The following is a 17170-nucleotide window of genomic DNA, read 5'->3' as shown; positions in this document are numbered from 1 at the left end:
CAAAGGCACACTTTGTTCACAAATAGAAGTGCTTATTTTATTACAGAAACAGGATGTCAGATCCACAATAACACAAACTCAGCATGAAACAGAAAGTTTGGTCACTTTCAAATGGACAAATATTCCACAGACACATGCACAATACTTTGTATGTGTCCAAATTAAGAACTGCAGGTAGGGGGAATAAATTATCTTCTTTCAGCTGGGATTTTTTTATATATATATTGCTGCAACAGAACAAATTTTAGAATTGAAAGTCCTTAAACATGCAACTCAAGTTCACTTCAAATATTCTCAGGAAAAAGATGTAACAGAGATTCAGTGACATTTGTGGGGTTGCTGTTGTTTTAAAAAAGTATAAATCATTCTATGGTGTATAACTGTACTTCTTGATGGAAGTATAAAGAGTATTTTCACCAAACAACTGATGAGCTCAAGTGAGACATTTATATTTACCATCATCATGTTTAAGAATCTTCATTGAATTATTACGTTCAGTGGAAGAGAAGCCACCAGAATGGGCAGCTAAAGAAAGAGTGGTGAAGCCTTTATTAAAGAAAGGATTCTTGCAAATAGGAATGGAAAAAAATGTTCAAGGAATCAGTCAGAGGCTTTTCCTCCCACATTACGGAAAGGATAAACAGCACTTGGAAACAAACATAATTTTATGTGAGTATTTTTAAAACCAGACACGGGTCATCCTCCACACTCCAAAACAAATAAAAGCTGGAGTACAGTTCTCCTTTTACCAGTTTCCCCATAACATGCACCATTTACGAAGACTGCAGCCAACAGTACTTTTATTTTTAGTCTGCCCCCTTCATGTAAGTCAACGTGTCAGTGCCATTGTAATAGCAGCGGCACATTTAGCAGTTGAGAGTAGTCGAACTGTAGAAAGATACAATGCTAACATTTTATCTAAGATTTGAAATATCTTTCAGACCTTGCTATTTCCCATTGTGCAGAGCGAGGTCCAGATCAAACATCACATCAAAGCTTTGTTAAGAAAGGAAGCCAACTAGAATCAGAAATGACGAGTTTGACATCATGCCAAACCATGGTTTGCAAACAGGAACGAGCTTATGGCATGAATGAGTTTATGAAGCTAAGAGGAAGGCAGGCAAAAGAGCACAACCATGGTTTGAGCCAATGCTATTTTAAGTTTAAGAACAGAAGCTGCTAGATACTGATTATCTGACTTTGCAAAATATCTTTTTATTGATGTCAATAGTATTTAAAGGGTAGCTCTAACATTGTAACTAATAGCCACTGTGAGAACAGGATTCAGGATTAGGTGGGCTTAGTTTTCAGGACTTAGTTTTTTAGCAAAACCATACTTACAAGCACAAGGAAGGTAACAGTTGCAAAAGCTGTGTACACTTAGTGTGTTTTTGCTGGAACTTGCTGTCATCCAATATTTCCGCCCTCCCAACCAGAATGTTTTGGAGTTCTTCATCAGAAGTTATTAGCTTGCAGATTTGATCTTAATTCATTATCTAACTCATTATCTGTGAGCATATTTCAAATGTCATCTTTAGAAAGCAATAACATCTCCCCCCCCCTCTCTCTCACACACACACGACAGCATTCAAACATACAACTGCAGCAGCCAAGAGAGCAAAGCAGTTTTCACCATGACCACATCTTTCTGAAATAGTTTTAAAAGAGCAACTTTCCCAGCTAAAAAAGGAGGAGCATATACTTCTAAAACCACAATTTTAAGAAAAAACTTATTTAATATCTTACAGCTCTTTGTGTTTCTCCTCTGCCAAGATCTGGTCATTTGGTTTCAACCCATATCTGAAAATAGAGAGGGGAAGAGAGTTACTGAAATCAGAAATTTACTCAAATCCATTTTCAGTTTTAGAGCCTGGAAGTGAAAATATGACTGACTTCTTTATTATATACTGGACACTCTAACGTAAGTTTATAATATCAATAACCAACATTACTAGTATTGTTTATTAACCTGCTTCCACATATGTGATGTACAAAATTTAATAAAAACAGCTTTAAAACAGTTGCAAAGCAGCACAAAAAATTTAACAGAATATGATTTTAAGAAAAAACAGAAAATGTACACCTATGGGAGAGAGACTTTCTCATCCACCTGGAAAATCGTATCATGATACTTCTTTTTTTCTTTTCTTTCACAGCAACATCTACGTATGCACATTTTTTCTGTCTCTATCTAAGCCTCTACTTTTAAGACAGACAAAAAACATTCAATACATTTGGACTTCTAATTCATGGATCCATGTCACGTAAAGTGCTCATTTTACAAAATAAAGAAGGGGCTTAGATTCTTCAGTCTTTCACATATATATTTTTCTTCTTGCCGTTGTGTACTATGAATGGGAGCTACTCTTCAAGAAGGAAGGCACTACAGTTTGGATGTACAAATTCTGAGAAGGATAAGAAGTCTCTATGCATCCTCCATAACATAATGCCATTTCCCTCCTTCGCATGCTAAGGAAGTACAAACAAAACAAGCAGAAGTAAAAAGTCCATAAGGCTTGCAACCAAACTGCACCAGCACAAACCACCAACAAAGATCAATTGTCAAAAAGAAATAAGGTGGCTCCCCTCCGCCATAAAACACATGTCAATACAAATAACCTCCCCACCCCCCCGCCACCACAAAAATGCTGAGCAGCAAGTGGTTGGGGTTCCCTGCAGAAGAGTTAATCAAGAAAAGGAAATTGTCATAAAAACTGTCTCTTTCAATTTCATCCCTAACCACTCAGCAATGCTGTGTTAGTTTTTCAGCAAGCACTGTTTTCCAGACTCTACCAAGCCAATTTTACCTAATTAATTGACAATCTCTCTTCCACAGAAAATTAAGCTCCATAAGAACAGCCACGAGGTGGTGAACCATCAATGGTTTGAATAGTATGTTTTTTATTAATTCCCTTAAATAGTGGCAGTAAAGGCAACTCAGCATCTTTAACCACTGTGAAATTTAAAAAGTTTGAAATTGTGTAGGAAACATCACCCCAAAACTTACTAACAACCTGGCACTCTCACCACATATGAAGATAGGTACCATGGGTAGAGCAAACTCTCCAACAAAGAGGGGATACCGAACCACAAATCTGTTGCAAATGCTCTGGTTTCAGTGACTGCTCCTTCAATAGCTGAGATTGGTGGGTGCCCTCCCCTTTAAGTCAAAGAGTTCTCCAATCTCCTTCAAATATTCTCCCCTCAGTATACTTGTATGTTTCTCAAATTTCTCGCAGTCCTCCCTTGTCACAATATTGGTGGTCTAGAAAAAGCCGGTAAAAGGCTGACGCTTCACCGATCACCTGACCTGGGTGAGTATGGCACAAATTTTTGAAAACAGTGAGGGACCGCAGAGCATCCCATTTTCTAAAAGGTAAGTAGCTGCTAAAGACAGCACTTGCATCTTTTGCAAGCACAAAGCATGTACAAGTTCCAACAGGTTTGCTAGCTGCTGAATAGTAAGAGGTTTTTCCTTCGTGCAGTAGCCTACTAGAGTGATTTACGGTAATGACCCATTTTCTGAACCTGGGTGTGTGCCCTTGTATTTGTCTGTAAGTATTCCCTTTGCAGCACTGTGGCATCAGAGTGCAATATATAGCAAACCACATACACCACCAAAAGGGTACAGAGCTTGAAGCTAAATTGAAGGTCAAGTTTCCAGAACAACAGCCAACTTTGGCCCAATACTCATCATTCACCCACCCACTCACAAAACTTATTGGAAATTAGGTTTCCAATAAATGGATGTGTGTGCATTTGAAAAACAAGGTGTATATGAATCCTTTTAACTGGCTAAGCAATTTTAAGTTTTATGGTAGCCACCTACTTATGAAATACATCCTTCATTTTCCCTGCCTTCCAGTGAAACTGTTTAACTTACTATCCTCTGATCCAAGGCTCACATTCACAGATAAGCAGCTTTTAAACTAGGCTTATCCAACCTATTAGTCATTATATCCTACTGGCTCCATGAACATAGCTTCCAGACTTTAAAAAAATCAGTTCAGGTCATTAAAAATTAATGGACATTTTCAATGCTCATTTTGAGTATTTATTTCTGAACCAATTCCATTTTGATGTATAAGGTGCCCCTCAGATCTTAACTACTTTACACTAAAGCAGTCATAACAAACACTTTCTTTTTTCTCATTTCAGAATGATCATGCATGACTGTTAGAAACTTCAAGATTCTAAGCTGGACAATGAGCAAATTATAAGCAAGCAGCTGTAGCCAAATGAAATATTATGGTACTTCAGCTCCTTTCCAAGCACTTAAGAGACACTTTGGAAACTAATGATCCTTGACTGAAGTTAGCATTCGGAAGATAAGACTTTTAATGGAGGAAATAGCTTAGATACATAGTACAATTAGAAGCAAGCTAAATCATATTAAGCCCATCCCTTGGTAAACATAAAATGTGGATATTAGAAAATAAAGCCTGAGTTATGTCCAACTCAGACGCTATTAATGAAATCCCAACAGGCCCAAAGCCCAAGGCATACCAAGGATAGTTAACTTTAGACAGCCAAAAAAGGAGAATTTAACAAAAAATGAGAACATCATATCCATTAACTTATTGCTAACAAGGTTGAACGTTCTAATCAACTAGTTTTGTTTGTAAATAGCACCCAATAGCAAGTCATGCAATATGTCAGAGATATAATAGCAGCTGCAAAACACACATCTCTGATTGATTGATTGATTGATTGATTGATTACATGCCAAAGTGACTTCTAAGCAGTTTACAAGTATAAAATCAATTATAAAAGATCCACACATAATTAAGTTATACAATAAAGCAATTCCATCAAAAGATTTTTTTTTAAATCCATAATTATGATACACAACAAAACAAATCTGTTAAAAAACAGCCCAGCCCCATCACATTTCAACATGTTATGAAAGCTCAAGTCGTTACAATCCACACTAGAAACGAATGGTGATGTTGTGAGTAGTTCTGATGTTATCAAGGCAATCCCATCTAATTCATACAATATAATTCAAGCGTCCATATGCTACTGAGGTGGCATGGAGCCAGATCACAGGGCAAGCTGCATAGCATCTAGCAATTTCTGTGTGCAGTGACATGGTTGCTGACCAAGCGGCAGCGTTTGCTCTGGCCGCCATAGGAACATTTATCCAATTGTTGAGTCTAACTTTTTTTGGGGTGTTAGTGTACGGAGTTTCAGCTGAATGATGATAATTTAAACTCAAACAAAGGCAGAAATATATACTGCATGCAACACAATGATGTAGTCAATACAGTATCTCCATTTTCTTTCCCGTAGCATTTAGGATCAGTTACTTTGTTTTGTGGCTTCATTGTGTTATGTGCTTTCCTGCCCTTGCCAGGGGCAATTAATGATGCTGCATGAGAAAATCCACAATGGGAGGATGTTACAGCATGTGATGAGCAATCTTCCTAGTTATGCTGGAGAACTCAGCACAGAATGACAATTTCTGACAGCATCTCCATTGTATTTTTAGGTTGTGAGCCACCCTGAGATCTGTGGAAGGAGGGCAGCCGGTATACAAATTTAACAAATAAATAAAATTTAAATGGAGCCAGTGTAATTCTGCTACTAATCAAATTTGCCCTGTGGCAGTCCTGGCACTAAAGGAGTTCCTTCAGGTACAAATATCAATATCTTGTACTCAATGAGCCATCATTTCAGCTGCTTTTTTAAAATAAATGTTTTCCAAAGAGCTATTTCATTAATAGCGTCTGAGTTGGACATAACTCAGCCTTTTATCAAGTCAGTGGAAGTCTGAAAGAGCTATTGACTTCACAATTAAAGAGTTCAATGTAAATTACAATACAGCTTCTTGTTACATATACGGTACATCTTACTAGTCACTAGCGCTTCACCCCATTCCTGAGATATTCACATCCTTTTATTAACCACATTATGTGGCCTAAAATATCAGTATTGCTTTATGTAGTTGCGTTTTATAACATATAATTATTTCTGTATAGCTAAAGTTTTGAAACTGCCCATTCTATCAAGCAGGCTCACTCTTATCATGCATTTGGACAACAAGATTATAAGCTGCAATCAATACTGTATAAGGTTTAAAGAGCTTTTGAACTTAACACCAAAATAATAGGTTTAAATGATTAAAAATGGATTGAGAAAGCAAGGAAAGCCTAAAGCTTGTTAATCACTGCACTGTGGCCAACTATGGTGCATTTATTACATTCAGACAGGCCTTCGTCACTCTGGATTGAAATACAACACAATTCTGAGCCTTAAAATAAATTATGATTGCCCAATGGAACCAGAGGATTAGGAATTCAAGGCAAGAGACACAAAAGGGGTTTAAGTGTGGATGCAAATACTACAATCCAATATCACAATTATTTTTTATGAGAGGTGGCAAAAAGAAATAGGAACTATGCCCCCTTGTAGTTTATTAAAAACTTTATCTTGCCTGCCCTGCTGGCCTCATTGAAAAGCAGAAAGATGAAAAGTCTTGTAATAGTCTCGCAACAGCTGTTCAAATGCTTCATGCGGTGACTGTAAATATACAGAGAGAACAGTTTGCAAACTCCCAGCATTAAGCTAGTGTTACCACCCTTTGAAGGCCACATAGAAACACTGGGGATTGGAAGTGAGGAAGAGTCCAAGATTTCCATGCAATCACCTCACCAACAGGTTGAAAAGGGTGAAGACATAAAAAAGAGTAAAATAGAAACCGACCTGTACAAATTTTGAGGATGGACCAGGTCCATTTTAACCTGGTACCCTGTAGGGGTATACAGCAGAGCTTCCTCTTTCCATAAAACATGTTGTAGTTATATCAATGTACAACTGCCTCAGAAATTAGGAAGTTAAACTTAGGAACTCTGCCCAGAAGCGTAAAATTTTCTAAATGGCCAAAAGGGGGAAGTTAAAAATAAAGCATTCCAAAACACAAGTCTCAACCAATTATATCACATCTGCTCAAGGAGTATTTATCCTCAGCCACAAAGTCTTATGCCAAAAGCCACACATATGAAAGGGTACCAAAAATAGACAGTGCTGCCTTAGTTCTTCTCAAAATGGCAAGTTCTGCTACAACATAAAAGAGAGGCTATTTTGATTTTTTTTTTTTTTTAAAGGAAGAAAAATCATCATTTCCAAGCTAGGGCAATGTTAATGTTGAATTTTAAATTTGCTTTTCTTTTAAAAGCTGAAATTGACAGTAACTGACACACAACATTGCTGGAAAAAAATTTAGAAGAATATTTTTCTTATGTAAGAACCACTTATCTTTCTTACTACCAGCGGCGTAGTGTGGGTTGTCAGCACCCGGGGCAAGGCAAGTCATTTGCACCCCCTAACCCGTGGATTTGCACCCCCTAACCCTAACCCCCAGATGTTGCGCTCGGTGCGGTCGGCCCCCCCTGCACCCCCCACGCTACGCCACTGCTTACTACTCCGCTAATGTGCCCTGTTACGGACCATCAGCAAGGTCACATAGTATAGTCGGTTAGTGCATAGTGCTGATAACACCAAGATTGCAGGTTCGAATTCCGCATGGGACAGCTACATATTCCTGCATTATAGGGGCTGACCTAGATCAGGCGTCCCCAAACTCGGCCCTCCAGATGTTTTGGGACTACAGTTCCCATCCCAGAAACTCCAGCGGGTACAGAATGCTGCAGCGAGGCTCCTCACGGGGTCTCTGCCATGGGAGCATATTCACCCAGTGCTTTTCAAGCTGCACTGGCTCCCGGTGGAGTACAGGGTCAGATTTAAGGTGCTGCTTTTGACCTTTAAAGCCCTTCACAGCCTAGGACCCTCATACGTACGGGACCGCCTCTCCCGGTATGCCCCACGGAGAGCCTCAAGGTCCATAAATAACAACACCCTAGTGGTCCCGGGCCCTAAGGAAGTTAGATTGGCTTCAACCAGAGCCAGGGCCTTTTCAACTCTGGCTCCGGCCTGGTGGAACGCTCTGCCTCATGAGACCAGGGCCCTACAGGATCTGATTTCTTTCCGCAGGACCTGTAAGACAGAGTTGTTCTGCCTGGCCTTTGGCTTGGAGCCAATTTGATTCCCTCCCTCCCTCTCTTTCTTTTTTCTTTTCCTTCTCCTCCTGCGATGAGGCTACATTTTAATATTTTAATGTTCCATTATTTTAATGTTGTATTTTATTTTTGTTTTTAAGTTGTAATCATTCTTCTCGTTTTTATTATTGCTTGTAAGCCGCTCTGAGCCCGGCCTTGGCTGGGGAGGACGGGGTATAAATAAAAAATTATTATTATTATTATTATTATTATTATCCCTGACCACTGGTCCTGTTAGCTAGGGATGATGTGAGTTGTAGTCCCAAAACATCTGGAGGGCTAAGTTTGGGGATGCCTGATCCTCGGGGTCCCTTCCAACTCTACAATTCTATGTTTCTATATATGTATAAGAATAACTGGGAAAGTGGGGAAGGAGGGGAAGAACATTGAAAGTTAAGTTGTTAGCCATGGAAAGTGTTGAGTCTGAAAGCATTCCTGTGTCAAAATAATCTTGCTCTGTTATTTTCTTTATTTTAAAAGAGTCGGTCACTGCAAGTTGCTAAGTAGTCCATGAGATCGGATTCCTTACAGAGCCTGTGCATCATGAGACCTGTTCATAATGTGGTTGCTGAATCAGTTTACCTACCTATGGTTTCAAAGCAAGGCATACAAAAACTAAAGTGAAAGGGAGAAACTCATAAGGGGAATGCAAGCTTCTTTTTAATACCCTGCATCTCCAAGGAGAACCTTCACACTTTGAAGACTCTGGTTTTAGAGGAGCTCAAATTTAGCATATAATTCTCGGTTGAGAATGTAAGGTCATATTTTGCTCCCCATCTCATTTTCTATAGCAGGACAGAAGCACTTACAGAGTGAATAATATAAGACTGGCAAAGCTAGGGTTGGCAGCCAGTCAACTGAGCAGCCAAGCATTGTTCCAAGAACGTCATTGTGGAGATTGCAGTTTACTTTTAAAATTTTCATTATGGTGTTATTTGTTAAGTGGAGTAGGAGTGAGGGCAGATCACCCTAACCCCATCATTCAGGTGCAAGCCTAGCAGACTAACAAACCTTCTCCCATGGCAAAATCTGGAACACAAGCAGTCATCAGCATCAAAGGCCCAGGGGAACGTCAGATTAGAAACGGATACACCAAGGTTCAAATTCTCACCCAGCCATAACATTTCATTAGACGGCATTGGGTCAATCGTCACAGTGCTGCTCTGGAGATAAATCAAGGGTGGGGAAGGAAGCTATGGGTGGTATTCAATTAGGTTTTATTCAGAGTAGACCCGATGAAATTAATGGAAATGACAAACTGAGAAGGAAATCTCTGGTGCTAAACCTTTGCTGCCTTCTGGGACCTCTGAAGACGGGGGGTTTATTTTTTAAAATGAATGCCATTGTTTCACAGATGTTACTTTTAATAATTAGCCTAAGTATCAAACCTGCTCATGTGATTCTGTTTGTCTTCATAGCACTAATTCTTAGGGCTGGAGCCACCTAACTAACTTTGCACAAGGGCTTCTATTTACAGAAAGGGGTTTTCCCTTCTACACCACCTAAAATTGGCTTGGTGTGTGTGTGTGTCATGAAACCCCCCCCCCAACAGCGTACAGGGAGAGGGGGTGGTTCCATCTGGCAAGCTGATATGCTTGCTCAGACAGAATGGTCAATGTAGCGCAACACTAACTTCCACCCTTGATCATTATTTAACCAGATTTTTTTTTTGACAAGTCAAATGTCCAACCCCAAGAATGTCTATCCTAATTAATTTTATACAGTGGTATCTCAGGTTAAGTACTTAATTCGTTCTGGAGGTCTGTACTTAACCTGAAACTGTTCTTACCCTGAAGCACCACTTTAGGTAATGGGGCCTCCTGCTGCTGTCGTGCCGCCGGAGCACGATTTCTGTTCTCATCCTGAAGCAAAGTGCTTAACCTGAAGCATATTTCTGGGTTAGCGGAGTCTGTAACCTGAAGCGTATGTAACCTGAAGTGTATGTAACCTGAGGTACCACTGTATTCTACTATCATCCACCATCGTACCTGAAAAAGACAAAATACCCATCACATATTAAATGCACTTCAATACATACCGTATTTTTTGCTCTATAAGACTCACTTTTTCCCTCCTAAAAAGTAAGTGGAAATGTGTGTGCATCTTATGGAGCGAATGCAGGCTGTGCAGCTATCCCAGAAGCCAGAACAGCAAGAGGGATTGCTGCTTTCACTGTGCAGCGATCCCTCTTGCTGTTCTGGCTTCTGAGATTCAGAATATTTTTTTATTGTTTTCCTCCTCCAAAAACTAGGCGCGTCTTGTGGTCTGGTGCATCTTATAGAGCAAAAAATATGGTAAATGGCAAAAAAGAGCAGCTCTTCTGCATTTGGCTTGCATCTGCACTGGTGTGAGTCACAGCACTTCAAGAGTAGAACCAGACCTTTGGACTCCTCTCATCTGGTTCCTTCAGTTTGCCATTAATACACTGAAATTTAATTATGACTAATGGAACATCCCTACAACCTGTTTTTCCTTTTTCCTTTCCAAAATCAAAAGAAAACCAAGTTCTTAGTCATGTACTTCATTCCCCCCACCCACTCATCAACTCCACAGAGGTTTTTCTGAATATGTCAGGGTTCCCTCACCCCAAACGTGTTTGATTCAAGAACTTCATTTGAAGACAGAAAATTAAATAAGCAGCCACTTCAAACATATGCGTCCTTAAATTAAGAAGCTATTTACACATGACCTTTGCTTTTTTTATTGTTAGCCTTGAGGCAGGATTGTTTGTATTTTTCAAATATGCTTTGCATAGCATTTGTCGAGTTTAAGAGCTTAATTAATAATTATAACCCTGCCTGTATGATGGTTAACTAAGCTCAGTTTCTATTTCCAAGTCGAAATAACATCAGAACATCTGCTCACCGGATGGAGCGGGTTGGGGTGGGGGAAATCAGTGTAGAACCACTGCAAGTATCCATTCAAAGAAAAGCAGGTGATCAATCCTCTGCCGCCACTATGCGCCACAGGAGCATGATGTCATTTCCATTCCGCCCAAATTGGCACACCATTTTACATCTCATGTCGCTGGCAGCGAAGAACCCGTGTTGATATTTGAATTTATTTTGTTTATGAACCACTTCCCATTTTTAAAACTCTGTAGCAATTTAGCAATGAAAGCATCAACAATAAAGACACTTTCAAGTCCAGTACAGATATACACTGTATGGTAGATAGGGATTAAAAGTTTACAAGGCTTGTTGCAAAAGAAAAGTCTTCAATGGGTGCAACAAAGTAAGAGAGATGCCACCTGCCTGTTATATACTTTGTTGCTGAAGTAAAGCTGCTGTTTCGAGAGCAAACACACTCTAAGTTTCAAAGCGCTATGGGTGGGATTCAGTCCCACGCTACTACAAATGTTCTGTCTGCGCAAGCATATCAGCCCTGCCATAAGCCTGGGTCCTGCTTACATTATAAGTATTAACTCTAATCAGGGTACCTAAAATAGGCCACTCTCGCATTAAGCAATAAGCAGCAGCATAATTTCAATTTGTAGTTCTCTATTCCATTAGTCACCCCCTCCCAAACTCTCGCTGAAAATCATTATTAGATTTCTATTCCCAAGAGGAAAACACGAGTTGCTTGTTACATATAAACTAGAAATGTTTCTTTGATTTCCTAAATGTCAGTGATTTTGTTTTAAATGTGTTTTGAGTTTGCATGTTTTCTAAAATGGAATAATCACAAATTCCGTTTCTTTGGGGGGGGGAATGCAATTTAGAAAAACTGGATTGGGTGCAAACTTAATCATGCTTCAAGAACGCTGCTTCCATTTATCTGGATGGGGCGGGGACAGGTCAACATTACATTACATAAATCCAAGTCAGTCAACAGTGCACCCACCAGAGAAACCAACCAAGATCTGATTACTCCACCAGATCTCTATGTATGTGTGGACCCAAGAGCGCAGACAAATTATAGAGGTGAGCTGAAACAGTCTGCAGAGGAGCTTCTTACTATTCCTACCACACTTTTATGAAAATCACAGTACCGTACCTAGAAATCTCAAACGGTGAATACTTGTATCTGTCATCAATGGAGCGTAACCAGGCCCTGCTTCATTCTGTATGTATTTGGGGCACACAGGCTAGGTAGAAAGATTTGTCTCTGGCTCCGACACTGATGATGATTAAGCACTGGCAATCAAATACAGCCAAGCACCAGCAGCAAACATTAAGACTGCAATCCAAAGCCCGCTTATCTTGAGTAACTTTCATTCTTAGGGTGAAAGTAAGCTGCCCCTTGTGACACAGACTAGTATGTAGTCCCTAGAACATAAGGTAAGATAATGATCACCTTCAAGCAACCCCAAACAGCAAAGATTCATGAGAGTTGGTTCTTTTGCCTTGTGGGCTTCAAAAAGTAAATACAGACAGAGTAGGGTTGGGTAGTTGCTTTTGCAGACTTATCTGTGAGGTCACTGTAATAATAATCCCACTGACTGACGCAGCATGGAACTCTCCCAACACACACACATGCAAGACAGGAAAACAAAACCCAAAACGACTGAGTCAGAACTGTTTTTCCATGCAAGAAAAAAACCTCCACTATAGTCAATAAATGGGAAACTCCACTCCAGTCAGACCTTGAATGACCGAGTGCTTCAACAAAATATGATCTACAAAAGTATATTAGAATGCCTGGAACATAATAAGTGAAGTACATAATTAATGGCCTCCTTGTACTCTAATACAATTTTATTCAAACATTTTGGAGGGAACAACTGATATTATAGGGGGAGAACTACCTAAACAGTATAGAAATTTATTCATGTATGCGACTACAGCGGCAAGAATGTCATTTGCCCAAAAATGTAGTCACAGAAGGAAGAAGCCCCAACGAAAGAAGAATGGATACAAAAATTCATGGATTATACAGAAATGGCAAAACTTACCAGAAGAGTAAGAAATCAAGACAACAAACTTTTTAGAAAGGAATGGAAGTGATTTACTGAGTATTTACAAACAAACTATAAACAGATTAAGACATTGGCAGGATTATTGTAAAAACTTGCAGTTTCATAACAGTAAATAATTAAAGTAGATGAACAGTAAATAATTAAAGTAGATGAATAAAAGAATAAGTTAATTTAGAATATGCAGGAAATGATAAATATAAATTTAAGGAACCGCAGAAAGAGGAGGAAGGAAGTCGAGTTTTGAAATGTTAAAATGACTGTAAAACTATATAACTGAAAATCACAAATAAAATATTCTCCTCACAGGGTGATCTTGAACTAGTCACACTCACTCAGCCTAACCTGATACGGTTGTTGCAATACTCAGAATGTATAACCTCCATGTACTCCACCTGACTACAACATTGCACCAAACCATCAGAAGTACCAAACTGCAACTCTGCCTTTCAGTCCTACAGATGGAAATAAAGGCCAGCTGTCTTATATTCAGCATGCAAATAGAAGCAAAACTGTACCCAACAATCAATGGATTGATGTTTCAGAGTGGCAAAATAATGGATATGATTAGCTTTACCCTGAGGCCACATCTGTTCTCTTATTCTCAAGCCCCCACTAGCCCCACAAAAGTTTACTGTGAAACAGAAAATGAATCAGAATGATAGCCAGAAAGGCTATCAATTCATGTTCTCTCAAAAGCAGAAAAAGGTCGGGGGGGGGGATATGAAATAAAGAGCAGTTGCTCCTGAAAATTAAGTTCTACCCGTATCAAATAAACAAGGAACATGGGCTCTGCTGTCCCTGTGCTTGTAGCTGAGTGGTAGGATACATGCTTTGCAAGCAAAATGTAACAGGTTCAGTCCCTGGAATCTCCAGACAGGCTGGGAAAGACTCCCCCTGGAGCCATTGCCAGTCAGCACCATCAATAATGGGTTAGATGGACCTATGGTCTGACTCGGTACAAAGGTTTCCAATGCTGAACAAGCATTTTTTTTAGTCAAATTAAGGCCCATTGCACAAGACTGGTTATTGGAGAAGTAACATGCATGGCACTGGCAGCATGGACTTCAAGACTGTCGCACCTTGGCTGGGGAGATCTGCAGCATTTCCCTAAAGTATTCCAATATTTTATTGGGACTGGCTTTTCATTTCTGTTGCTACAGTCCATCTGACTGATTTGAAAGAGAATCTCTTTCCTCTAAAAAAAGAAAAGGATTCATGTCCAGTTCTAATGCTATTTAGGCTCTAAGGGTGCATTCAAAAGCGTAACTTTCTAGATAAGCTGCTCATGGAGTTGGTAGTTGGTAGTCTTTACCATATCCAGTTATCTATCCATCATTATTCCATGGAGTTTTGGAGTGTAGTGTTTTATCCTCAGAGCATCTTTTCCCCCACAATTATTATGGAGGGGAATTTCATGCTGTTCCTTCCTTTTGGCCATGGCCCAATCCAACCTTATTAGATCCAACCTACCCAACCCTGCCTTTCTCAATTGTGAATTTTGATCATTGTGCCTATTCACTCAGGACTTAGGCAATTTCTTTTAGTGGAAAGCTAAGCTGGCTATTTTCCTATCCTGCTTTAAGATATGCTTTTTGGCACACTGAACTGAAGACATAATGCAATTCTGCAAGCTCAGAGTTATTGGAAGGTGAGTTTAAGAACTCGCCTAGAATTTGAAGAGAAAGATGTACTGTGAGAGGTTCCCACAAGCTCCACATTTAACTTCGTGAATGAATTAAACATGGAAAAGGTTTAAGACTTACTTGTCAAGGAAGTCCTTGTCCACAACTGCACAGATATCCAGAAGAGGATTTCCCATTCCAAAAAGCACATTTTCACTGAAAGATAAAGTTGTCAGAGTTATTCAGTTCAAACAATTGCAGCATACTGGTAAAACAATTTTGAGATCACAAAGTCACCGCTGCCACCCGCGAACTGATAACGATTATTTGAGATAGAAACACAAACACCACATAGCTTTGGGGAGGGTGGGGAAAGAAGAGATAATGGGCCTAAGCAAAGAAACCAAACACTTTTAAAATGATGGGTGGGGTGGGGTGGGGGAGCTTGATTTAATCTGAGGGCAGCATTCCACCACAGGGAACAGGGGGTTTGCAAACGCAAATCCCAAAGTGGGCAGGGCACTCCTCTCTCTGCCACACCCTTTTCCTCCTCTGTGGCAACGGGATGAAATTAGGCTGAGAGTCTCATGTTGCAGTCCTGCTTTAAAAAGTCTTCCTGCACTACTCAAGACACCAGAACCTGCCTGCATCTACCCACACCACTGTACTGTCTGAAGCAGTTTGCTTCACAGTGTAGCATGGTGAAGTCAGCCTTGCGCCCTCTGTTCAAGATGAAGGTCTTATTTTATAGACAGGACACTTCCCACTGAAACGATTATGTCTGCTTATTATATGAACCGGGGGGGGGGGGGACACCAAATTTAGCCATAAAACGGGGAGGGGAAGACTATGTTTCTGATTTAATAGTAATTTACACAATCAAAAAGATCAAGTAATTACAGGGTATTCCTATAATCTTTCTAGTTTCATGGTCAGAGGACTGAGAGCAACTTAATCGTACAGAGCCAAGTCTTGAGCTCATATTCAAGACAGTTTTAAGGTAGCAACCAATAAGTTGAGAGCAGTTGTTTAAGAAACACATCACAACAAATGATCCTGAATTCAGGCCCTTAAGTGAGCCCCACCGACTTCAGAAAAAGCTGTTTCCATGCTGTAAATTTAGGATTATTTAGTAATGTAAGCTAGTTCACAGTTTGTAAAACAGTGTTAACATAGCAAAGCCAGTATTAATGATTTGCCAGCTTTTATTGGCTGCCACGTCACTTAAGGACAACTCTGCTACCAGCATAAGGTAGTTAGAAATAGAAAATTAAATTAATGATAGATGATGCACATTTTAAACAATTTCAAGGGGTTCGCCTCATGGAGTAACAAAGTAGAGCTATGCAAGGATTTCTGCTTGTGCAACAGAATGTTCTCCTGTTGTGCAAGTGGGAATCCTTGTGTTAATGGGAAATGTTGGTTGAATACGGCCCACAAACTCAGAACTCCGTTGCAACCATCATAGTATAAGCTTTTTCTCTATTTACCTGAATGTCTTTGACACATATACTCTGGTCTTGGGCTCATGATTTGTGTGCCAGAATCCAAGTCAGCAATCAATGTTATACACGCTCTCATCTCTCTTTTTGTAACAAGTGAGCCCACACTGTGTCATACAAACAGAATCAGAGATTAAACAGAGTGCTGGGCTAGGATTGGGGAGACATGGGTTCAAATCAATGCTCAACCATGAACCTTACAAGGTAATGTTGGGCAAGTCACTCAACTAACCACAATAGAAATGTTGTGAATAAAATGCTGAAGACTACCTGTTAGCTGCCCTGAGGCTCCTGGATCAATAAGCGATCAGGAGAAGCAGATCAACTTTGGAATTTTTGCTTATTAACATCTGAAGTTGCAAAAACATAGACAATATTTCAAGATATTTCTTTACTGTGCCTGCAAGATTATATTACTAAAATTTCTTTGGCTAATAAGTTCTTATTGTTCTCCCCAGCTTCTCATGAGATCTTTAGAGACTGTACAGAAGAAGTTTCTGCTGTGTGTGTCCATCAGTCACAAACTTCCACGTAAAAAAGCTGAGGGAATGAAATGGGAGTTTTAGGTAAGCATGTGTCAGTATTGAGGTTAGCACCCTGGTCCTATTAAGAAAGTCCCAAATGAATTCAATGGGGTCTGTTCTTGGGCAGGTACATCTAAGGCTGCAATCTTAATGCAAGTGTTTTATAGTGGATGGAATTAATTTGCTTTCTTCCTGCAACCATTCATTCTACAAGTCAGGAACAGAGACGAGGAAGCAATTTTCCTCAAGTCACTGTGTGAGCTGCATAACTGATCCCCCCACAATATGATAGAGTTGCACATCACTTGTGGGGCATAGTCTTGCAAAAAGAGTCAAATACACACACTCAGCACTTCAGCTGCCAGCTTCTTTAAAAGCAAGGACTACAGACATTAAATCAATCAGAACGAAAGCTGTTCTATTCCTAGAGACATCTCAAAGCGTGTTGGCTCAGTGTAATCTGGTCGTTGAACTGAATCATGTTTTCAGAGGGACACTGGTCTGTGCTGCTCAACTAGAGGCAAAGAGATATCTGATACACCAGATA

The 17170-nt window shown here is 39.8% G+C and overlaps 1 protein-coding gene across 2 annotated transcripts in view; it reads right to left on the bottom strand.

Annotated features, from left to right (window-relative positions):
- ADK (adenosine kinase) overlaps positions 1 to 17170 on the bottom strand; it is a 199744-nt gene that overhangs the window by 169062 nt on the left and 13512 nt on the right. For both annotated transcript variants that reach the window (XM_081864403.1, XM_081864404.1), the window contains exons 2-3: positions 14739 to 14813; positions 1747 to 1800 (exon numbers count right to left, since the gene is read on the bottom strand). In XM_081864403.1, coding sequence (XP_081720529.1) covers positions 1747 to 1800; positions 14739 to 14813 — 129 coding nt within the window. The remainder of the gene's footprint in view (positions 1 to 1746; positions 1801 to 14738; positions 14814 to 17170) is intronic.

Source organism: Podarcis erhardii, assembly GCF_964252035.2.
Source record: "Podarcis erhardii genome assembly, chromosome: 5".
Classification (NCBI taxonomy): domain Eukaryota; kingdom Metazoa; phylum Chordata; class Lepidosauria; order Squamata; family Lacertidae; genus Podarcis; species Podarcis erhardii.
This window is presented reverse-complemented; position numbering and strand designations above follow the sequence as displayed.